General features: G+C 41.1%; 1 protein-coding gene across 4 annotated transcripts in view; it reads left to right on the top strand.

Moving 5' to 3' along the window:
- The window catches only part of ints11 (integrator complex subunit 11), a 36,788-nt gene that overhangs the window by 10,544 nt on the left and 1,709 nt on the right, over positions 1–24,535 (top strand). For all 4 annotated transcript variants that reach the window (XM_072245426.1, XM_072245427.1, XM_072245425.1 and 1 more), the window contains 11 exons: positions 62–96; positions 5,835–5,973; positions 8,912–8,976; positions 10,805–10,994; positions 12,788–12,871; positions 12,982–13,071; positions 14,704–14,866; positions 15,994–16,101; positions 17,162–17,223; positions 17,313–17,455; positions 21,197–21,326. In XM_072245426.1, the coding sequence (XP_072101527.1) occupies positions 62–96; positions 5,835–5,973; positions 8,912–8,976; positions 10,805–10,994; positions 12,788–12,871; positions 12,982–13,071; positions 14,704–14,866; positions 15,994–16,101; positions 17,162–17,223; positions 17,313–17,455; positions 21,197–21,326 (1,209 nt within the window). The remainder of the gene's footprint in view (positions 1–61; positions 97–5,834; positions 5,974–8,911; positions 8,977–10,804; positions 10,995–12,787; positions 12,872–12,981; positions 13,072–14,703; positions 14,867–15,993; positions 16,102–17,161; positions 17,224–17,312; positions 17,456–21,196; positions 21,327–24,535) is intronic.

Here is a 24,535-nt window from a genome sequence, read left to right as displayed (position 1 = left end):
TTTAAAGTTGGCTCGTAATTTTAGTTCTCTTTGGTATTTATTTGGTTTTAAATATCCACAGGGTGACTACAACATGACACCAGATCGACATCTAGGGTAAGAATGTACACTGCGTCTTTTTTTATGCTACTACAGTGCCTGTAAAAAGTATTCACCAACCCTGGAAATTATCATGTCTTATTGTTTTACAACATTGAATCATAGTGTATTTAATTTGGCTTTTTTGACACTGTTAACAGAAAAAGACTCTTTCATGTCAAAGTAAAAACATATCTCTACAAAGTGTTCTAAATTAATTACAAATATAACACATAAAATAATTGATTGCATAAGTATTCACGCCCTTTAATATGACACACCAAATCACTCATGCACCCAGTTGGTTTTAGAAGTCACATAACCAGTTAAATGGCAATCACCTGTGTGCAGTCAAGGTGTTTCAATTGACTGTAGTGAAAATACACCCACATCAGGAAGGTCCAACTGTTGGTATCAGTATCCTGGCAGAAACTACGCCATGACGACAAAGGAAAACTCCAAGCAACTCCGCAAAGAGGATATTGAAAAGCGCAAGTCGGTAGATGGATACAAGAAAATATCCAAGTCACTGAATATCCCTTGGAGTACAGTTAAGTCCATCATCAACAAATGGAAAGAATATGGCACAGCTGTAAATCTGCCTAGAGCAGGCCGTCCTCAAAAAATGAGTGACCGTGAAAGAAGGGGATTAGTGAGGGAGGCCAGCAAGAAACCTGTGACAGCTCTGGAGGGGTTACAAGCTTCAGTGGCTGAGATGGGAGAGACTGTGCATACAACAACTGTTGCCCGAGTGCTTACCAGTCGCAGCTTTATGGGAGAGTGGCAAAGAGAAAGTCTCTGTTGGGAAAAAAACTCACATGAAATCTCGGTTAGAGTTTGCCAGAGGTATGTGGGAGACTGAAGTCAGCTGGAAGAAGGTTCTATGGTCTGATGAAACCAAAATTGAGCATTTTCGCCGTCAGGCTAAAGGCTATGTTTGGCGTAAACCAAACACCACACATCTTCAAAAACACACCATCCCTTCTGTGAAGCATGGTGATGGCTGCATCATGCTGTGGGGATGCTTCACTGTGGCAGGCCTTGGAAGGCTTGTGAAGGGAGAGGGTGAAATGAATGCTGGGAAATCCTGGAGGAAAAACTGATGCAGGAGAACTGCAACTTAGAAGAAGATTTGTTTTCCAGCAAGACAGTGACCCCAAGCATAAAGCCAAAGCTACACAAGATTGGCTTAAAAACAACAAAGTTAATGTCCTGGAGTGGCCAAGTCAGAGTCCAGACCTCAATCCAATTTAGAACTTGTAGCTGGATTTGAAAAGGGCTGTTCACTCACGATCCCCATGCAATCTGACAGAACTTGGGCAGTTTTGTAAAGAAGAATGGGGGAAAATTCCAGTGTCCAGATGTGCAAAGCAGATAGAGACCTATCCACAAAGACTCAAGGCTGTAATTGCTGCCAAAGGTGCGTCTGCTAAATACTGACGAAGGGGGTGAGTAATGATGCAATCAATTATTTTGTGTTTAATAATTGTAATAAATTTAGACCAATTTTTCTAAATTTGTTTTCACTTTGACATGAAAGAGTCTTTTTCTGTTGATCAGTGTCAAAAAAGCCAAATTAAATCCACTTTGATTCAATGTTGTAAAACAATAAAAGATGAAAACTTCCGGGGGGGGGGGGGTGAAAACTTTTTATAGGCACTGTAAACTTATCTGTTTCAATTGTAATTTCCCAGTAAATGCTTATACCTCTTCCAAAAATGTTGCCTCTTGTTGAAGTTAGGTATTGGTTAAAACAGAGTTGTAGTTCTGTTATACTTCTCCGATGTTCTTGAATTTATTCAGAGTAATGATTGTCACCTCTGAAGCTGTTAGATTGTATCACACTCATTTGATTTTTGATGTAGATTTGGATGTTGGTTTTCCCTCATCATTTTCTGTTCATGTTGCTGCACGTCATCAACGCAGGGGTATGTCTCAGAATTGGGTTTAATGTCACCAGTGTGTGTTGTGAAATCATTGCCTTTGTGGCAGCAGTCCAATGCAATACCTGATAATAGAGAAAAAAATGTGAACTACATTGTGTGTGTGTGTGTGTCTTTGTGTCTGTCTGTATATATACGTATATGTGTCTTTATATGTAGTGTAAAAATAAGGAAGTAGGTGGTGAGATAGTGTTCATTTAGATATCGGATAGCAGAGGTGAAGAAGCTGTTCCTGAATTGCTGAGTGTGTGCCTTCAGGCTCCTGTGCCTCCTTTCTGATGGTAGCGATGAGAAGAGGGCATGTTCTGGGTGATGGGGGTCCTTAATGGTGGACACCACCTTTTGGAGGCATTGCTCCTTGAAGATGTCCTAGATACTACGGAGGCTAGTGCCTATAATGGAGCTAAGCTTACAACTCTCTGCAGCTTATTTTGATCCTGTATAGTAGCCCCCCCCACCCCCCACCAGATGGTGATGCAGCCTATTAGAATGCTCTCCATGGTACACAATGTAGAAATTTGTTTGCGTCTTTGGTGACATACGAATCCTCCTCCCTATTGAAATATAGCCACTGTTGTGCCTTCTCTGTAACTGCATTGATGTGATGGGCCCAGGATAAATCCTCAGGGATACTGATGCCCAGGAACTTGAAATTTCTCACTCTTTCCACTTCTGATCTCTGTATGAAGACTGTATCAACTATTATGATATTCTGTGTTTTTAAATTCTGCTATATTGAGACCTGTCGGGTACTTGCTGCGTCTGACCCTGCATAAAGGCAACAGAATGAGTTTTGTTGAATGTTGCATTTCTATAACAATTGCTTTCTTTTCATCCCCAATGCTGTTCTTGATATGTTCCTGACATTGTAAGCAGTGGCTTACTGAAAATGCTGCAATGTTCAATGATTTATTCCAGTCTCCTATGTGCTGCTTTCATCTTGTTTGTTGTGGTTTATATCTGTCTTTCAGCGTTGTTAAGATTGATAGAACATTTTTGGTGTAAATATAGTGCAGCATGAACAGTGTAAATTCTGATTTCCTGTGGAGGTCAGGCTGCTTCAGTACCAATTTGTTAAATATTAGTAATACCACCAATAACCAAAGGGTGTCTCACCAGCACATTTATTAACAAGAATGGCTACATTTGGTACACGATTCCAAAGCATATTTTAATAATCTTCTATTGGCAGCATATCCAAATCTGACAGTGTTTTTGATTACCGATGCTGCCAGAGGACTCTAAGTCAGAATCAGAATCAGGTTTATTATCACCAGCATGTGTCGTGAAATTTGTTAATTTGGCAGCAGCAGTTCAATGCAATACATAATATAGAAAGAAATCAATCAATCAATCAGTTACAGTATATGTATATTAGAGATCATGCAAAAAAAAATATATATTGAAAAGGTGAGGTAGTGTTCACAGGTTCAATGTCCATTTTGGAATTGGATGGCAGAGGGGAAGAAGCTGTTCCTAAATCGCTGAGTATGTGACTCCAGGCTTCTGTACCTCCTACTTGATGGTAACAATGAGAAAAGGGCATGCCCTGGGTGCTGGGAGCCCTTAATAATGGATGTTGCCTTTCTGAGAAACCACGCCCTGAAGATCTCCTGGGTACTTTGTAGGTTAGTACCCAAGATGGAGCTTCTTTCGGTCCTGTGCAGTAGCCACCCCCCCATCCCCATACCATTCAGTGACGCAACCAGTCAGATTGCTCTCCACAGTACAACTATAGAAGTTTTTGAGTGTTTTAGTTGACATACCAAATCTCTTCAAACTCCTAATGAAGTACAGTCGCTGTCTTGCCGTCTTTATAGCTGCATCGATATGTTGGGACCAGGTTAGATCCTCAGAGATCTTGACACCCAGGAACTTGAAACTGCTCACTCCTCCACTTCTGATCCCTCTATGGGGATTGGAATGTGTTCCTTCGTCTTGCCCTTCCTGAAGCCCACAATTAGCTCTTTTGTCTTACTGACGTTGAGTGCCAGGTTGTTGCTGTGACACCACTCCATTAGTTTGCATATCACACTCCCATATGTCCTCTTGTCTCCATCTGAGATTCTACCAACAATGGTTGTATCGTCAGCAAATTTATAGATGGTAATTGAGCTATGCCTAGCCACACAGTCTTGAGTATATAGAGAGTCGAGCAGTGGGCTAAGTATACACCCCTGAGGTGTACCAGTGTTGATTGTTCCATCCTACCAAAGGCATAGTGCCACCAGTATTAAATGTAAAAAAAAAGCATACCTCTGACTCAGCCAGCTTTTCTTACAGGTCATGGAGAAATAGAACTTTCTCCGCTCAATGGTCAGCAATTAAAGTTAAAATGGCATGTGCCTAAATCTATAGATGCACTGGCGTTGGGTAATGCTGCCTTCAACCTTGGTGTGATAGATTTTTGTTCAGTGCAGTTGAGTAATAAAAAAAACTGAACATCATGACATCAGGGAGATTAGTGATAAATATAGATTTTGACATTTATCTGCTAGCTTTCTATTTTTCATATAGGGCAGCTCAGAAACTAGTTTAATTTCACTGGCATATGTTGTGAAATTTGTAATCTTTGCAGCATCAGTACAATGCAATACATAATGAAAAAAATCTGAATTACTGTAAATGTATACCATAGTTAAATTAGATAAGTCGTGCAAAAATAGAAATTAATAAGTAGTGAGGTAGTGTTCATGGGTTCAATGTCCATTCAGAAGTCAGATAGTAGTTCCTGAATCATTGAGTGTGTTCCTTCAAGCTTCTGTACATCCTTCCTGATGGTAGCAATGAGTTGGGTGGTGGGGGTCCTTAATGATCCACACTGCCTTTTGAGGCACTGGTGCTTGAAGATGTCCTGCTTACTACGGAGGCTAGTGCCCATAATGGAGCTGACTAAGTTTGAGATTCTCTGCTGCTTATTTTGATCCTGAGCAGTAGGTCCCCCTCCCCTCCCCACCAGACAGTGATGCAGCCAGTTAGAATACTCTCCATAGTACATTTGTAGAACACAGACCACTTAAGCTCGTTATTTTTCCCCTTGCTGCACTTGTCTTTTTTATTGTTGCTTTTGGTTTGGATGTGTGATTCATTTGGTTGGAACACCATTGACCAAAGAAATGGGTCTTTTCAAACCATGTTTCATAATTTGCAGATAGTTGAAAAGGAGGAATGGATAAAGAATGCCAGGTGTTGCAAGACCATTGTTCTGCAATGGCATAACGTCTTGTGCCATTCTCATGAGCATCAGAACAGCCATCTATGGACATCATTGGGAATGGTGCCCAAGCCTAAGAAATGTGTACAATTTTTCAATATGTGGGATGTGATTATTGTTTTTTTCTAGCATAGCCATGCTGCCAGCCAGAGAGTTGGTGCTGTTTCTTATCCTACTATGAGTTTCATTTCTAATGAAATAATGAAGGCTTTTCTGTTAAATCCAAAGGCTTTAATTACCGCTCTGCCACCAAAATAAAAACAACACACATGCTATTCTGCAGAAGAAAAATCTGATACTTCAGAGCTACATGTTAGTGTAAATTAATTATAGTTTAAGAGCCTTTCAGGTTTGATGGGAAAGATAGAATTGTAGAGCTTCATTAATAAGCATGGAAGTGGAAACAATTGGCTGATATTTTTCAAAGAGCTGACAAACTTGCAATGGGCAGATTCTCTCCTTCTGATTAAATGCTAGACTATGAACAAAACAACTGTGCAGAGTTGATGGGCTGTTTGAGATACTTCTATCTTCCAACACTCAGTTATTCTGCGATTAATATTTGATTTCTCAAATCCTTGACTTTTTGTATGTCTTAGAGCTGCTTGGATTGACAAATGTCGCCCTGACTTATTAATCTCAGAATCTACATACGCCACGACCATCCGAGACTCAAAGCGGTGCCGAGAAAGAGATTTTCTGAAGAAAGTGCATGATGCGATAGAGAGGGGTGGAAAGGTATGGCTTAAATATTGTACTCTCTGTAGAAAAATATCTTAACCATAGAAACCATAGAAACTACAGCACAGAAACAGGCCTTTTGGTCCTTCTTGGCTGTGCCGAACCATTTTCTGCCTAGTCTTCTCTGGTTATAACTTTTTCTTTACTAATTATCCATGCAGGCTTGGTGATGGCACAGTAGATTAGAACAGTGAGCATCTGAGTCTTACTGTGCTCTCTGAGCTTTATTCTCATCACAGCCATAATGCTGCACCTGATCTGGTGCTTTTGTATGAAATGTATGGCATAACAATGTATAGCGGGGATGGTATCAACTCATCTGAATGTCAACACTTTGACATTCACTGCTTGAAGTACCAGGTAAGAAGGTGAGCTTCTCGATGTTAAGAGGTGTCCATGGACTCGGGGTGGATATTAGGACAGATGGAGAAAGAGAAAAGAAGAAACAAAAATATTCTTGGTTTATAGCTAGTCTCCCATGGATAGCCAAGACATTGTGAAGTGTTCTGACGAAATAACGTTAGACGATGGATAAGGAAAGGGGTATCAAAACAAGGGAATGCCGATGCAGTGCATTTCTTATCTGACACCTTTACACTGCCTACCTCCGTCTTTGAACTGGAATTGCAAATGTAGATTCAGCATGCGTTGACTTATGGTCTCCTGTCTGTAGTGCTGCACACATTTATGCTACCTGTGTGCTATTCATAATGACAAATGAGCAGGAGTACATTTGGATTCTGTGCTTGCTTGATTCCTCGGCAAAGAACAAGTCCACTCCTGCATGCCGCAAGATTTAGACATGCAATTTTAAGTGACAAGTAACATGCACATCGTGAAAGTGCCAAGCAGTGATGATTTTCAGCAAGAGACATAAGACCATAAATCATGGCTCATCCTTTTTTCCCCTCCCATCATGCCCCAGCTTCTGACTTTATTCCTGCCCTCATCTCCCTGTCACCTCCCCCAGACCCCACACCAGCCTAGATCCACCTATCAGCTGCTTGTTCATGCTCCAACCCTTCCCTCCACATTTTTATACTGGCTACTTCACGTCCAGATGAACCAGAAATGTTGACTATCCACATCACTCCATAGGTGGGGGCCAGACCCACTGAGTTCCCCCAGTGCCTTTAGTATTATTATATTAGTTCATTTGTTCATGAGAATCAGAAAAGTAGTGGAATTCTGTGTGAGTAACCAGAACTGTAATGAAAAATAACACACTAACCACCTATCCTTGACGTTCCCCAACATCAATATTCTCGGGGAAGAAAGGTGAATCCATTAGCAAGAAATTCAGTGGGATCAGCTACGTAAATCTCATGACTCCAAGAACTGATTTAGGTATTTTGCAGTCAGTGACTCTCCAAAGCTTTCCTCCATTGACAATGCACAAGTCAGGCGGTTGATAAAGTATTCTTCAATTGTCTAGATGAGAACAGCCCAGAAAGTTCTCAAGAAACTTGAACATTATCTAGGACAAAGCAGTCTATTTGAACTGTGCTCAGTCCACCACCTTAAACATTCATTTTCTATAGCACCAGCACACAGCGGTGGCAGTATCTATCATATTAAAAATCCACTACCTAGGTTACATTGACTTTACCTCCCAAACTCAGTCTCTTCAACCTAGAACCGACAGTAGCATGAGAGTGTTGTTCTTTTTGATGGGTTCCCAGAGCTCCTGTGGTACTGGTCCCAGATTCCTAAAGCTGGGATGCCTGGAGTTCTGCACTGGTTTCCAGCAAAGGTAAATTTTGCCGTTGGCATTGATGTTCTTGGCTTCCCAAAAGTAGGTTGCAAGTGGTGTTGCTCCCGTCACATTGGTTTGTGCAGTGACCCATTTTTAGTTTGCCAAATTGGTTCCATTTTCTTTTCCTTCTCCTTCTACCTTGTGCCTTAATTTTTCTACGAGCCTCTTTGAGGACTCCAGGTATCTCTTTCTGCTTGGAATATTGCACTCTCTAGAACTGTGAACTATTCTTTTCCTCTAGAGTGATCCAGCCAAACCCTGCATCTTGATTGCTCTGGAGGTCATCTACAGCCCCTGAACTGAGTTGGTAACATTGTTGGAGCATTTGGTAACACTACCATACCAACCAGTTGCTCTCTATTTTCTTCTTTTTCTCCTTCCCAACTTGGTTCCCCTCATGTGGGGTGACTGGTGGTATAAGTTTTGATTTCACTGAAGCTCACTGCCTCTCAGTTTCCCCTTGTTTCACTGTCTGGATATAGCTGCACTTACGGTTTGGATGGGTCTTGCAGGGGGCAGGACATCTTCGATAACAATCTTTCCATGTTAATGTGGTTGGTTCAGGTCTTTTCCTCTGTTAAAAACTTTTATTTGTGTCTGTATACATCACCTAGATATAGAAATCAAAAATGAAGTTATTTCACAGTTGATTATTCAGAAGCTAAAGCCCAGTAAAATAATTTTGATTTTGTCAGGTAAACATTTTTATTCAAGGTTATGTTGTTGATTTTCAGATGTACTTTTTTGAGTGGTTTGGTAGGAGCAGAATATTCAGCTTCACTTCCTAGCCTGCGTTAAGTAAACCAAACCTAAGAGTGTTGTCTTAGAGGATAGAATGACTGTGATCAGCCTTGCTATCTTACTTCCAGAACCTTGTGTGTTCAGTCTACTGGTACAAAGTTTCAGTCAAGGTATAGGCTCCATCAATACATAACCCCTTTCCAAGAAAGATCAGCAACAGGATTTTCCTTCCTCACTGTTCCCCTCTCATACCATGGTTGTTTGGTGAAAGACTCTCAGCATAAACCAGAGGAAACTGGGATCCAATGGTCTGTCCCTGCTACTTCCCTCAGTCTGTACCGAGTAGACAGGCAGTAATGACCTGTGAGTAAACTGTGAATTGCAGTAATGTTTCTGAAATGGCTTGTTCAGTATTTTGATGAACTTTCATGTTCATAGGTGCTGATTCCAGTCTTTGCCCTTGGACGAGCCCAGGAACTTTGCATCCTGCTGGAGACCTTCTGGTAAATTTCAGCTTTTCTAAAATAATTAGCACAGTTTAAAAAAAATTGGAAAATTTAGGACAGCTTCTGATTTCCAAGTTTACAAAAAACCTGAAGTCCAATTGTATTTGCTTCGGATTCCTGTTTCAGTCCCTGTTCATTACAATCTCTGTGCTGATCGCTTTTTAAAACAAATTATGAAGCTTTTCAGTTTTATCTTGAGTCAAACAGGAGTAGGTCTTTTAGGACTGTAATGTGGAATTTCTTTATTCAGAGGGTGGTGAATCTTCACAAGGGCTGTAGAAGCTCAGTCAGTGATTGCGTTCAAAAGTGACAGGATTTGGAATATTAGATGTGTCTGATAGTAAGTCAGGAAGACGGTAGATGATCAGGTGTGATCATAGTGGTTAGCATGATGCAACTACAGCTTAGGGCATTCTGGAGTTTGGAGTTCAATTCCGGTGCTGTTCTGTAAGGAGTCTCTGTATGTCCTTCCTGTGGAATGTGTGGGTTTCCCACAGTCCAAAGACATACTGGGTAGATTAATTGGTCATTGTAAATTGTCCTGTAGTTTGCTTGGGGTTGCTAGGGCAGTGTGGATTGAAGGGCTGGAAGGGCCTTCTCCATGCAGTATCACCAAGTAAATAAATATTCTTCGTAGTTTAGGAAAATGAGCGGTAATCTTATTGAAAGATAAGGACTTTAGGGAGCATGACAGGATAATTGTGGAGATGTTTCCACTAGTGGGAGAATCTTGATCAAGGAGACATTGTTACAAGGGGGGGGGGTGTCATTTAAAGCTGAAATGCATAGTGTCGTCACTCTCTGGAATTCCCTACCTCAGAGGGTTGAGGAGAGTAGATCACGGGGATATTTAAGGATGAAGTAGATGCGTTTTTGAAAGATCAGGGTATTTAGAGCCATAGGGAAGTGCCACAAAAGAGGAGCTGAGGCAGAATCAGAAGGTGGAGGGGAAGGGTTGGCGAACTGGTTGGCAGGTGAAGATGAGACAAGGTGGGGGAGGGAGGATGACAGATGGAAGAAGTAAAGGGCTGAAGAAGAAGGAATCTAATAGGAGAGGACAATGGAAGGAGTGAAGGAACCAGAGGAAGGTGGTGGGCTGAATATGAGGGCGGGGAGGGAAAGGGAAGGGTGAGAGGGTAACCAGAATGGGGTAGGAAAAAGAGAGAAGGGTAGGGGAGAAAGCAGGGTGTTTGTTGTTCTTCCAGCCTGGGTTTGGCCTTTTTGTGGCATTAGAGGAGGCCATGGACAGATAAGTCGTTATGGGAATGAGACGTGAAATTGAAAGAGGTGGCCGCAGGGAGAGTCTGGCGGTTGTGGCAGACAGCAAAGATGTTTGATGAAGCAGTCCCCAACCTGCATTGAACCTCATGGAATTAGAGGAGGATGCACCGGGCGTTGCTGGAGTGCTTTTGAGAGGTAGCCTTATTACACAGGACATTGGAAGACTTTGTTTATCTTTGAACAACTTTGAGAATCCTGCTAAGTGAGAAGCTAGTACGAAGTAACATTCCATCTGAAATCTGGCGCCTCTGTTAGTGAAGGAGTCCCTTAAACTGACTGACATTTAAACAGATACAGAGGTGAAAGTTATAATGGCAAAACGGTTCAGATTTTGAGATGAATTGAAAAGAAACTTCCAGCAGTACTACCTACACTCTGATGCAGAATGTACAGAAAAGATAATTTAGTTCATTACACTCATTTCTTTTACAAACCACATATAATTCACATATTATGAATTCCACCAAAGGCCTGCAGAAGGGAAATCTCCATGGTTAAATTATCCATGACAATATTGACAAGTTACTGTTGTTTCTGCACACAGGGAGAGAATGAACTTGAAGGCACCAATCTATTTCTCGACTGGACTGACAGAAAAAGCCAACCATTATTATAAATTATTCATTACGTGGACCAATCAAAAAATTAGGAAGACCTTTGTGCAGAGAAACATGTTTGAGTTCAAACACATCAAGGCATTTGATAGGGCGTATGCTGACAACCCTGGACCAATGGTATGTCTCTGCCAAGAAACAAGAGTTGAAAAGATATTGTCTTTATTTCCTATTTTTTTTCCATGAGAGCTAATTTTATTAGGTATGTCAAATTTTTGAGGAGTTATTTGTGAATTCTGTAAGTGCAAATTTCTGTTATTTGAACAGTGCCGACATGGGATTTCTTGTACTGCAAAATTCTGTGATTCATTAGCTGTATCAAAATTATTTTAGCAAAACTATATGTATCCAACCACCTACAAGAGAAAATCTGCAGATACTAGAAATGCAAGCAACACACACAAAATGCTGGAGGAACACGGCAGGCCAGACAGCATCTATAGAAAAAGAGTATAGTTGAAGTTTCGGGCCAAGACCCTTCATGAGGATTGGAGAAAAAAAGGAGAGGATTCAGAGTAAAAAGGTGAGGGGAGGGTCAAAAGAAACACAAGGTGATAGGTGAAAGAGATACAGGGCTGGAGAAGGGAGATTTTGATAGGAGAGGTCAGAAGGCCATGGAAGGAAGTGAAGGGGGAGGGAGCACCATAGGGAGGTATCCAACCACCTTTTTATTTTTCTTCATATAAAGTCAGTGACTTCATAATTGTAGTTTGTTGAGTATTGGCAGTGGACTAGAATGAGCACTTTGTATGTGAATGCTGGCAGATTGTTCTGCCATAAAAAGGGATAGTTATTGTATCTGTCTAGTACATGCCTAGAAACCACATATTGTTTCCTAGTAGGGGGTCACTGAAAAAATTACATCTGTGGGAACACTGTTCGTGGTTGTTTTCTTTTTTATCTGCCTAATGACACAAACTAACTGGCGACCCAGTTTTCACCATAATGAGATTAGCTAGTATGCAATGGGTCGGAGATAAATTGCTCACTACACTGAGTAAGTAAGGGAGTGAATACTTGTGGATTATAAGCAAGAATTTTTAGCATGTGCTTTTGAAAAGAAAACTAGCAGTTTCCATATGTGCAAAATCTTCGTCCATTTCTTCCTTAATTAGAATAATTTTGATTATTCTGATTCAGATATTTTAATCAAATGTTTGTGTTAAAACACAGGGAAATGTGTCTTTTGTATTAACAACACAGCTAAGGATTGCTGGGCAGTCTGCAAGTGTTGCCACACATTCTGGCACTAAAATAGCTTATCGCAAATAAAGTCTATAAATACTGGAAATCCAAAGCAACATGCAACACACAACACACACACACACACACACACACACACACACACACACACACACACACACACACACACACACACACAATGCTGGAGGAACTCAGCAGGTTAGGCAGCATCAATGGGAAACAATAAACAGTTGACATTTCAGGCCAAGACCCTTCTTCAGGACTGAGGGAAGATGCCAGAATAAAAAGGTGGGGGGGCGGTGGGGGAGCCATCTGGAAGGTGATAGGTGAAACCAGGTGGGTGGGAAGGGTCAAGGACAGGAGAAGAAAGAATGTGATTGGAGAGGAGAGTGGACCATAGGAAAAAGGAAACAGCTTGCCCACAATGCTTGGCAGAACAACGCAGAACACAACAAGCAAAAAATTACAACAGAACCAACTCCTTCCTCCCACTCACCAACACACAGTAATTTCTCGAATTACCCTTTGAATATTTATTTTGAATTACTTTCTTGTACTTTGGCAGCTTCTAACATTTTGAATTCTCAAGCAGTTAACCACTTATATAATTTTGCTCTCGCATTGGGATTTGAATTTGTAAAAAAAAATGTTGAAAGTTTTGTGTATAATACATGCCAGAGGAGTTCCAATAAGGATTGTTTTTTTTTCAGGTTGTGTTTGCCACACCAGGTATGCTTCACGCTGGGCAGTCCCTGCAGATTTTCAGGAAGTGGGCAGGCAATGACAAAAACATGGTTAGAAATCAAGACCTACTTACACCAAGGATTCAGTACAAATCCTTTCCTTTCAATAAATTCTTCATAATATTTTGTCTGGATTATTAACTGTGTCCTTGTTGTCTCAGGTTATCATGCCAGGATATTGTGTGCAAGGAACAGTGGGACATAAAATTCTTAGTGGACAACGGAAACTTGAAATGGAGGGGAGGCAAACTGTAAGCACTGTTTTGCATTCATTAAAGAACTGAGGTTTTTGGCCTTTAGGAAATACTGTTCCCAAGGCAAAAGACTTCATCAAATTGATTCATCGAGTGACACTCGAGAATTAGATACTTCAAATGAAACTGAGATGAATGACTAGTTCATTTAGTTTTGTTTTGGCAGTATTAGTTAAGAAAGGAATTTATGGGAACATCTGATAATCTTCCTGAACTACTTCAGGAAATCTAATTGGATCATTAACATCCTCCAGATGTGGAAGGAGTTGTGTGTAAATGTCTTGTTTGCTGGATGACAGTGCAGCAGTGGTCAGCCCCTCTGTCATTTAACCCCAGAATCCTTCATTATTCTGATATTTCAGTCAATTAGCCCTGGCGATGATTCCACTTTAGAGATTTAGGGATTTCTGGGATGCTTCACGCAACCCTTCCTCCTTCTGTACAATGATCCAAGCTTCATTGTCTCTTTTCGTAGCTTCAATATCTAAACTCTGACTTGACAGTCTGCTTGGTATCAGTTCTGACTCAATGGTTGTAGCACCCTAAACAGAATTGTGTACACTACATGTAATGGGTTAGACTCAGTGCTTATAAACCTGTTATTAGCTTGTGTATTTGCTGTTCTTGCTGTGTACTTTAAGATTTGAGGTTCGGTTTCCATATTACCATCACACATGCTATACTGATAAATTTAATGCACTAAGCACTTGTATCACAAGATTCCTTTTTTTTTTGCAATGTGCCTTGTAATTTTGTAATTCAGAGTCAACTCTCCTATTCAATATTGTCCACATTTGGCATTTGTTTGTCTAAATCTTAAATTTCCCTGTTTTCCAAAAATTGATTTATCCTCTGTTATTTGTAGCTTTTATTTCCAATGACCAATTTTATGATGTCATTGACAAATTTAAGCAGCACTGTTTGTCGCAGCACTCTGAATTGATTATATCTGTTACTTCAAAGTCTCCACACTGATTCCTCAGGCACTCACTAATCACTTCCCACTCTCTCGCTGTGGTTGTGTATTTGTTTCCTCGGACACAACCAGTATCTTATTTACTGCAGGAGCTCTTTAGGGCCCTGCTGTTTGACTAACTAAATGTTTGCTTTAAATATATTTCTAAAAGCTTTTCACAACAATGGTGTCCTATATTCCGTGCAATTTTAATCTCATTATTTTTCAGGACAATCTTTATTTTATATTATTTATGTACTCAATCAATCCATTTCTAGATTCATAGTTCAGAAAGATGTATGCTCTTCCTTTTAGTAGAGAAGGTTGTAATTTTAGTTGGCTTTTTATTTATTAATACTAATTGCATATAATTTAATGCAAACACATTTTTGCTCTGAAATTAGCTGAGAAAGCTCTTTTCCCCTCAAACTGATATTACTGAGGCTGAGCTATTCTTCTTGTGAGCTATTATTAGAGATCCATATACTGAGAGGCATAAGGAGCTTACAAGATATATTTTGTGCATCTTGGAAATAATGGATTGGTTTCATTATTTCTTTTGCATTATGTATAAATTAGAAATTGAGAATTTGAGTTCTGCTTAAAAAATGTTAATTTCATTTTAATTGAAGATATTTTTTTAACACCGCTTATTCCTTAACTGTACTTCCCAGCTAGAAGTGAAGATGCAGGTGGAGTACATGTCGTTCAGTGCACATGCTGATGCTAAAGGCATCATGCAACTCATTCGTCAAGCAGAGCCACAGAATGTGCTGTTGGTTCACGGAGAAGCAAAGAAAATGGGATTTCTCAAACAGAAAATCGAGCAGGAATTTAGTAAGTCTCATTCAATCGCAAGCATTATTGCATCTGCCATGAATAGGTACACTAACAGGGCCTTTACAACTTGAATTTAAGTCTTTCCTTTGAATCAAATTGTTAGGATTATATAAAGATGAACAGGCCAAGATGTACCCGGTATCTGTTAATACTTACAACTTATTGCAAAGACTGGGTTTACCATCATTTTTTTTCCTGAAATAATCCTTCAACAAGAGCCTAAGTAGGTAAACGGGTCCACCATTCTTCTCACAACTAAAACCAAAAGATTCTGGAAACATTCAGTAAGACCAGCAACAACTGTAGAAAGAGAAATGGCTGATGTTTCAGGTCCAAGATCCCTGATCAGGCTGACCAGATGGAATGGCCGCAATGGTGATCTTGAGCTCCTGGTTACATGCAGTTTCAGTCCCCTTCCCATTCCCACAATTACATGTACGTCCTTGGTCTTCTCCGAAGCCAGAGTAAGGCCAAGAGCAAAGTAGGACGGTACCTCAATAGTATGAACATTGAATTTTCCAACTTCAAGTTACCTGCAACCTTTGTTTTCATTTGTCTCTCCTGCTCTATCCAGTTTCTGTCATCGGTCCTCCCCTTCTCTCCAACTTTGCCCCTCCGCAACTCCCCATAAACCAGCTTCTCCTCCTCCTGCCTTGCTCTATCTGCTTATCCTCCACACACTTAACTCTCTGGGTCTCCTGTCCTCTCCCTACTGTTTGAACTGGTCATCCACTCATCACCTGCCTTACTTATCAGGTTCCCACAGTCTGCAAACCTCCGTTGTTTCCACCTAACAGCTTCCACCCTCCCCTACCCTCCACGTCCCTGTTCCATCCGCCGATCATACCACACTTCCTGTTCTCTTTCACCTGTCTCTTTCCTCGCCCCTCCTCCTCACAGGTCATCTTCCCTCTACACTCGATCTAGAACGTCCAACATCCTTCTGCCTCCACAGATGCTGCTTGTCCCCGAGTTCCACCACCAGTTTGGTTTTTGACTCTAGGTCTTGCTCTTGTGCTGTGCTGAATTCAGTTCCATTTTGGGCATTAATATATTTTTAAATAATTTATTTTGTTAACTCTTGGAATGATTTTTTAAATTTTTTACCGATGTTTTGTGTCCAGGTATTAATTGTTACATGCCAGCCAATGGAGAAACAGCTACAATAGTTACCAATCCCAATATTCCGGTGGATATTTCGCTCTGCTTGCTCAAGAGGGATTCAGTTCTTGGTAATAAAAGTACTCTTTCTTTAGAATCCGAATTAAACTTGAAGTACCTGCAGTTGTGTTTGTGAGTAAATGAATGCTTGATTTATGTCCTTAATTTTAAGTGGATAAACCAGCCAAGGTGAAACCTGGTTTGATCGTTGGTCTGTGGTGAGTTACCAGAACTAAACCAGGACGGGTGCGTGTACGTGTACAATTAGTGGCCACTTTATTGGGTACAGGAGTGGAACCTGGTGTGGTCTTTTGCTTCTGTAACCCATCCACTTTAAGTTTTGACATGTTGTGCATTCAGCGATGCCCTTCTGCACACCACTGTTGTAACGTGTGGTTATTTGAGTTATGGTCACCTTCCTGTCATTTTGAACCAGACTGGCCATTCTCCTCTGACCTCTCTCATTAACAAGGCGTTTTCACCCACAGAGCTGCCGCTCACTGGATGTTTTTGTCCCTCGCACCATTCTCTGTAAACTCTAGAGACTATTGTGTGTGAAAATCCCAGGAGATCAGCAGTTTCTGAGATACTCAAACTATTCTGTCTGGCACCAACAATCATTCCACAGTCAAAGTCACTTAGATCACATTGCTTCCGCAGTCTGATATTTGGTCTGAACAACAGCTGAGCCTCTTGACAATGTCTACATGCTTTTATGCATTGAGTTACTGCCAAGTGATTGGCTGATTAGATATTTGCATAAACGAGCAGGTCTATAGGTGAACCTGATAAAGTGGCCACTGAGTGCATAAGGATTTTATGAAATCTAAAGGCAGGATGGTGGGTCTGAGTTCCAGTTTGCTGGGATCATTAGTGAAGGAATAATAGATGTATATGAGCAGTTGGGTGTTCATATTTACCCTCTCAAATCCCATGTTACATTTCATTGAGATTTCCTCAAGTCTAACACCTTACACTTTAAGATACCCCACATAAGCCACTGGTGCTCTAAGTCAGCAGCTGTACTAGCTGATGTCAAGAAATATTTATTATTTTATTAGCTTGCTAAGTAATTCAATTTATAATGTTGTTTATTATGATAACTACATAACATTTCTCCCAATACTTTAGGCCCACTACCTGATCCAAAGAAACAGAAGCTAATGCACGGCACACTGATTATAAAGGATAATGTGAGTGACACATTTCTCGTACTTTAAGTGTAAAGTTAAGGATCATTGGAAGTGGGGAGGAAGTGTAATTTTTTTTCTGCTTCATCCAGAGCCTTCGTCTGGTTACGCCTGAGCAGGCTGTAAAAGAGTTGGGTCTCAGCGAGCATCACCTTCGCTACACCTGCAAAGTTCAGATGCAAGACCATCACTCCGAACAGGACACCTTAAACCGAATATACAATCATCTCAAAAAGTAAGTGCAGAGCAATAATTGTGACTGTCTTGTTTGTGCTTTTTGCAACTTCGGCAAAATACTTAGACGTACACAAAATAAAATGTCATTTAGAACAGTGTTTATTTATTCATACCAAAGAATCTGGCAGACCTAAGAAAATGTTACAGAACATACAGGAACTTGGCAAGTTAGGCAGCATCAATGGAGGGAAATAAACCGTCAGTATCTGCCTGCTCTGGATCTCTTCATCTTTAACTGCCTGCAAAATATCAACTGTCTCGACTTTTCCTATTCAAACTCACCCTCGTATTGAGTGTTTAATCCCCTCCACAGATACTGCCTGACTTGTTCAGTTCCTCCAGCATTTTGTGTGTGTTGGTCAGGATTTTCAGCATCTGCAGGTGTCTTCTGTCTAAACTCTGTTGCAGAACCAGTGACTGTTCTGTTGAGTTGACAGTTGCATTGTGGAACGTATAACAGGTATATTTTTACCTTGTGTGTTGGAGTTACCCTGGTGAGATCAAGAACGGCTTCAGGCTGTGTGGTCTGGGTGTATCGCTGTGCCGGAGCCTGGGCCATTGGGCGAGGCACTATTCAGTGCTGGACAAGTTAAGTGCTGGTCCAGATAGACTAGAAAGCCTGAGTGCAGAGGCAGGGGTCGGGCTGATTTTGCTCGATCTCTTGTGACGTTCATTCCTTTCTGGTGGCTGTTGTCTCTGCGAGTTTCCTGGTGTCTTTGACCCACTAATATGATGAACCTGAGATCAAGGCTTGGGCCTGCTACTCCAGCTGCTGTGGCGAGCAGATCTAAGGACTTGACCTGGTTCAGAATGCTGTCGTTTGCATCTATGGTTTGCGTGGTGTGTATGTGCTGTTGTTTGCATGGTATGTTTTTTTTTCCTCTTTCTATGCAGTGGTTATGGTCTTTCTTTTTTAATTGGATTCTTCGTGTTCTGTGCTTTGTGGCTACCTGTAAGCAAACACATCTCAAGGTGTATAATTTAGACATTCGTTGATAATAAATGTACCTTGACTGATTGAATCCCTGGTATCCCATTATAATATCTGAGGCATCTTAATAATAACTAAATTTAGTGTCTCCAGCATGCATTTTATCATGTGCCTCTGCAATTTTTTGACCGCTTTATACTGAAGCAGTCAAAACTGAAGATTATGTACACTAATTAGTCTCACTTAGATAATGAGTACAGTTTTCCTCCCATAATGCTTGCAACACTCCCACACACCAGTTGTTGCATTAGTCAATTCAAGTAGCATCTCTCTTTCTGTCATAGAACTATTCTATATAAACTATCCAAGGCTAGGCCAAAGCAGATTTTTGTTTAACAAGTTATCATTCGATTTGTACGTGTTTGCTTTATGCTTGCGTTTAAAACCCCAATATTTAAGTTTACCTTTATCCTAATACCTATTGAAAGATGTTCAAAAAAATCAAAATGTGACAAGTATGGTGACTGCGACGAGTACTACATTGGTCAAACAGGAAGAAAACTATCAACCAGGCTACACGAGCATGAGCTAGCAAGCAGGGGGCATGACTCACTCTTGCTAGAATTGGCTCATGAAGGTGAAGGGGGATACCATTTCAACTGGACAACAGCCAGGGTCTTGACTCGAGCAAGGACAGGAAAACAATGAGAATTTCTTGGAGGGTGGTTCTCTATAGAAGGATCCATCAACAAACACATCGACATAGATCCGGTATATGAACCCTTACAGAGAAAAGAGAAACAATGACGTCAACAATCAACGAATCGCCAATAATCAGGATCTGGACAGCAAAGCAAACTCTTTCAACGGATCTTCCTCGAAGCTAGCCAATCGGAATCTTCTACTGCTAAACTGTTCACAGTGTTTTGAACCAACCAACCAAATCACGACGTTTAATCAATATCCATTTGGACTCTGGAAGAGTATTCTGAGGAGACAGCGCTCTCAACAGCACACTGATGGTGGCTTCTTGATTGGAGCTAGAATGTCTGCAATCATTTTGCCAAGCTCAGCGACCAACCAAGCTTCCAAATATGACAAGTGTATTTACTCCAACAGAGGCTTAGTATCCTGTTCTGAACATTATTAATGCTGTTCCTTAGATGGTGGGAAAAATATGAGAACTCGAATACAACAGAGACATTTCCAATTATCCGCACTCTGCTTTCTTACCAACAACTTATTCCGTGCAATCTCACCTTTCGTTACTGGAGCGACTTTAGCATGAAAAATAATTATTCATATTTTTCATTGCATTGGGGGAAATATTCAATGTCCTCTTGTGAGCAAGTTATTATTTAGTGCTTTAAAATACTGTCTTCCACAATTGGTGGTGTTAAAGTGATAAAATTACCATTGCTGGCTTATTACATCACAGTTAGATTGGTGCACCGTTATTCCTCTCTGTGCCTTGTGCAGAATGTAGCAACCTTGCTGTAATTGGCATTTTGTCTGCTTTTTACGAGGCTGGGTTGCTAGCTTGACGCTCAACCCAGCACGGATGGAAAGCGTGAAAGGAGCCGGCCGGATTCGAATCCAGGACCACTTGCCTCGAAGTCCGATGCTGATGCCGCTACACCACCAGCCGGCAGATTGGTGCAAACTATACCTATATTGATATAGTGCTCCTTGTACATCAAAATTAGGGAAAATCATTTATCTGTACATGTAAAGTTGTGTTGGCGCATGGCCAAGTGGTTAAGGTGTTCGTCTAGCGATCTGAAGGTTGCTAGTTCGAGCCTTGGCTGAGGCAGCGTGTTGTGTCCTTGAGCAAGGCACTTAATCACACATTGCTCTGCGACGACTCCAGCGCCAGGCTGTGTGGGTCCTAATACCCTTCCCTTGGACAACATCGGTGGCGTGGAGAGGGGAGATTTGCAGCATGGGCAACTGCCGGTCTTCCATACAACCCTGCCCAGGCCTGCACCCTGGAAACCTTCCAAGCACAAATCCATGGTCTCATGAGACTAAAGTTGAATCAGGTTTGTGGGTCCGGCAAGTGAGACAGGAAATGCATTGACTTCGAATAGGTATATTAATCAGTTACAGACAATACAAAGCTGAATGTTCAACAAACGTGTACTTTCAACAAACATACTTAGTTAAAAGTTCACGTAGAGTATCCCTTCTCAATCATCATGCCTAAAACAAAGGAAGAAGAGAGCAGGCCCCTTCCACGTCCTATTTTATATACCCAGGATATTTGACTCTGGACACTAGGCATCTATCTAATGGGAAAAGCAGCCTCACCTTCTAAACTAACCAACCTCAACGGGAGTGACTTTCGATAATCAGAATAAGGCACAGGCCAGTATGATGGAGATTTGTGCGGAATCAGCTGGGAATTATGGTTATGGGAGGAGCTGGACTCCTCAGTGTTGCATATCATACAGATGATAAAGTGGCTTTTCTTGTCTTGACTAGAAAATGCTAGAACTAATTAGTTTATGAGACAAACAATTAGTCTAGTTGTGGTAAATGCTGGTGCCACTGGTGCTTATTTTGAGCCCATGGACTGTTGCTGTACAGTTTACAATAAAAATAACAAACACTGTGCTCTCAGACTCCATACTGCTAGCCAGAGATTGCCTTGGTTGAGACCTTCATCATCCGTGTATGGGAAAGTGTCTCATACATTCACAATGGACTTGAAAATTCCTTAAAGCAGTCACTGTTTATGAAGCATAAAGATGTGGTAATGTAATTCAACTGCTCAATTTTTAATGAGTTATTGTTTACCTTTCAAAGCATCTTGAAGGATTATCCTATTCAACACCTCCCTGATGGTTCTGTGATGGTGGAATCGATTCTCATTAAAATCAGTGCAATGTCTGATGACCAGAGCACTAAAGATGTGTTGGTTTCATGGACTTACCAGGTGAGTAAACATTTTGAAAAAGCAATGTCTTTTAGGCAAAATAAAAGTCTGTATAGCTTTCTGTTTAAAATATTCCACAGGCTATTGTGCAACGAGTAAACGCTCTGAGAATATCTGTCAGCCATCTGCTTTTTTAGAAGTAGTTGGTCAATGTTCAATTTTGCCACAATTGTCTGCAAGTTTTCCCCTAAGAAGGAGAAGGACACCGCAAATTAAAACTCTGGGACTCCTCAGCTGAAGAAGTATGCCTTAAGAGACAGTTGAGGAAGCAGGTGTTCCTGAAACATTGAGTGTGTGTCTTCAGTCTCCTGTGCCTCCACCCTGATGGTAGTAATGGAAAGAGAGCATATTCCCGGATGGAGAGCGTCCTTAATGTTGGATGCTGCCGCCTTGATGCGTGCCTTTGAAGATGTCCTTGGTGGTGGGGGGTTTGTGCCCATGATTGAGTTGGCTGAGTCTGTAATCCTCTGTATCTTGTGGATGGAGACTCCATACCAAGCGATGATGCTACCAGTAAGGATGTTCTCCATATTATATCTGTAGAAATTTGCGAGTCTTTGGTGACATAGCAAATCTCCTCGAACTCCTAACGAAATGTAGCTGCTGGCATGCACCTTTGTGATTGCATCAATATGTTGGACCCAGGATAGATTCTCTGAGATGCTGATGCCCAGAAACTTGAAGCTCTTCTCCCTTTTCACTGCTAACTTCTCAATGAAGATTTGGGTGTGTTCTTCCAACTTCCTGAAGTCCACAATCAATCCCTTGGTCTTGCTGACATTGAGTTCAAGGTTGTTGTGACACCACTCAACAGCCAACCTATCTCACTCCTGTACATCTCATCACCATCTGCGATTCCGCCAACAACAATGGTATTGTCGGCAAATTTATTTATGGTGTTTGAGCTGTGCCAGGCCACGCAGGCATGAGTGTAGTGAGAATAGAGCAGAGGGCTAAGCATACATCCTTGAGGTGCACCTATGTTGACCATCAGCGAGGAGGTGTTATTTATGATCCGCACTTACTGTGGTCTTTATATGAGGGTGTCAAGCACCTGGTTGCAGAAGGAGGTACAGAGGCCCAGGTTTTGAAGCTTGTTGATTAGTAATGATTGGATGAAGCTTTTGAACCCTGAGCTGTTATCAATAAACAGCAGCCTAGGTATTGCTGTTGTCTAGGTAATCCAAGGCCAAGTGGAGTGCCTCTAAGATTGCATCCACCTGTTGTGGTGGTGGTAGGCAAATTGCAGTGGGCCAATGTCTTTGTTTAGGCAGGAGTTAATTCTGGCCATGACCGACCTCTCAAAGCACTTCATCACTGTAGATGTGAGTGCTCGGGGCAAAAGCAGTCCCACCATTAAGTTCTCTGACCAATCTATGGAATGGTGTCAGCAAGAGACTGAGATGAGGAGCTAACTTTTGTGGATTACCCCCCCCACCTAATTTTAAACTTCCAGTATAATCCGTGCGCATCCACAACTCTTTGGCATTTTCATTTCCTGTGCAGATTAGTTTTCCTGCAGTCCCAGCTGTTGGCATTTAACTAATATGTTGGTGGCTCCGTTTAAACAAAGTTAGAAGCAATTGGCTAACACATTTTTGGATGAATGTAACAGAACTTTGAATACTTGTTCAAGAAGGAAAACAAGTTTTACACTAGCAGTGGTCAAGACCTAAAACTATAAGCAGCAGAGGTGGCAAAACATATGAAAAGTGTTGACAGTTGGTGTGCAAGGGGCACCCCTGCACAGGGTGTCTCACTGCTGGGTTAGTATGTTTTCAATGAACTATGTGTGGTAGAAGCAGTGCAAATTCCTAGATACCTGTCATGGGTTAAATGTTATCAACTAATTAAGTGATTCTATATCTGATAAGCTTCCCTTCTTTTCTTGCTTGCCAGTTACAACATAATAGGAGGCTCTATGGCCCACCTGGCCCAAGCCATCTTACCCTAGAGCAACCCCATGTGATGCATTCTTTACTTGCATGCCCATTAATCCCCTTTGATTCTTTTTCCACTTACCAACATTAAAGTAGCCCTTCGACCCACCAGCACTTCTTTAGGATATGACAGAAAATGGAGCGTGCACAAGTAGTTCACACGGCCCCAGGGGAGCATGCAGACTCCACAAGGACAGCATCCCAGGTCAGGATCAAACCCTGATCCCTGGGCTCGTGATATAGCCGCACTAACTACTGCAGCTGATATTCGCAGAATGGAGACTGTTATGTAGGATATAAGGCTAAAATACCAGAAGCTAAAGTAACGTAATTCTGTCCACATGATTAGGTGATTTTGAACTTGGGTGCTTGGTGGTGTGGGTGTTTGTGGGCGATAGGTTAGTTTTTGTGCGAGGAGGAGTTGAGGAGTTGAGGATTTGAGGTCTGATGTTCTTGTTAGTGTCTTTCCATGTGGGAGATCTGTTAGTTTTTCGCGTGGGAGGAGGTTGGGAGGATTTGATGTTCTAACTGCCGTTTTCCAGGTGGGTGATCTGTTATTTGTACGTGGGAGGCGTTTGGGTTTGCCAGGCTTGTTTCTTTTTCTTTTTCGTATGTGGGGGGTTGGTTGATGTCCTTTGTTTCAACAACTTCCATGGTTTTTCTATATTTCATGGCTGTCTGGCGAAGCCAAATCTCAGAGATATTTTTTTAACCTAACCTAGTCAGATGTTTCAGTTTACATTGTGAGAATAGTTTTCTAAGAAATGTTTTTTTTTCCAAATATGGTGAAATTGTCACTTAGTTCTTTATATTTAAGATGTGAGAATACTTACTGTTTGGATATAGTTCATGTTCTTCAGTACATCAATGTAAGAAGCAGCCTCCTGAGGTAAATTAGTAGATTGAAAGTAATTTCAAATCAGTGCAATTAATTTTAAGTGAGTATTCCATCTACTGATTAAAACCTGACAGCTATGGTCAAATTGGGATTACAGCAAAATTGAATTGGCACATCTCCCTGGGATTTGTAATTATTAAATACTTGATTATGTAACTAGCTAGTTGTATTTGCAAAATATTCTCTGAAAATAATACCACTATTGTGTTGTTGATGAGTTTTGTGATCTTTGCTTGTTCTCTTCACATTGAAGTATAACTTGCCCCAATTTGTAATCCATTCAGTTTCCTAAGGAGAGATCCCTGGAACATAGAAGATTGAGGGGAGATCTGATAGGGGTATAGATAGGGAACGTGCAAGCAGGCTTTTTC

The sequence above is a fragment of the Mobula birostris genome, chromosome 27 (assembly GCF_030028105.1).
Source record: "Mobula birostris isolate sMobBir1 chromosome 27, sMobBir1.hap1, whole genome shotgun sequence".
Taxonomy (NCBI): Eukaryota; Metazoa; Chordata; class Chondrichthyes; order Myliobatiformes; family Myliobatidae; genus Mobula; species Mobula birostris.
This window is presented reverse-complemented; position numbering and strand designations above follow the sequence as displayed.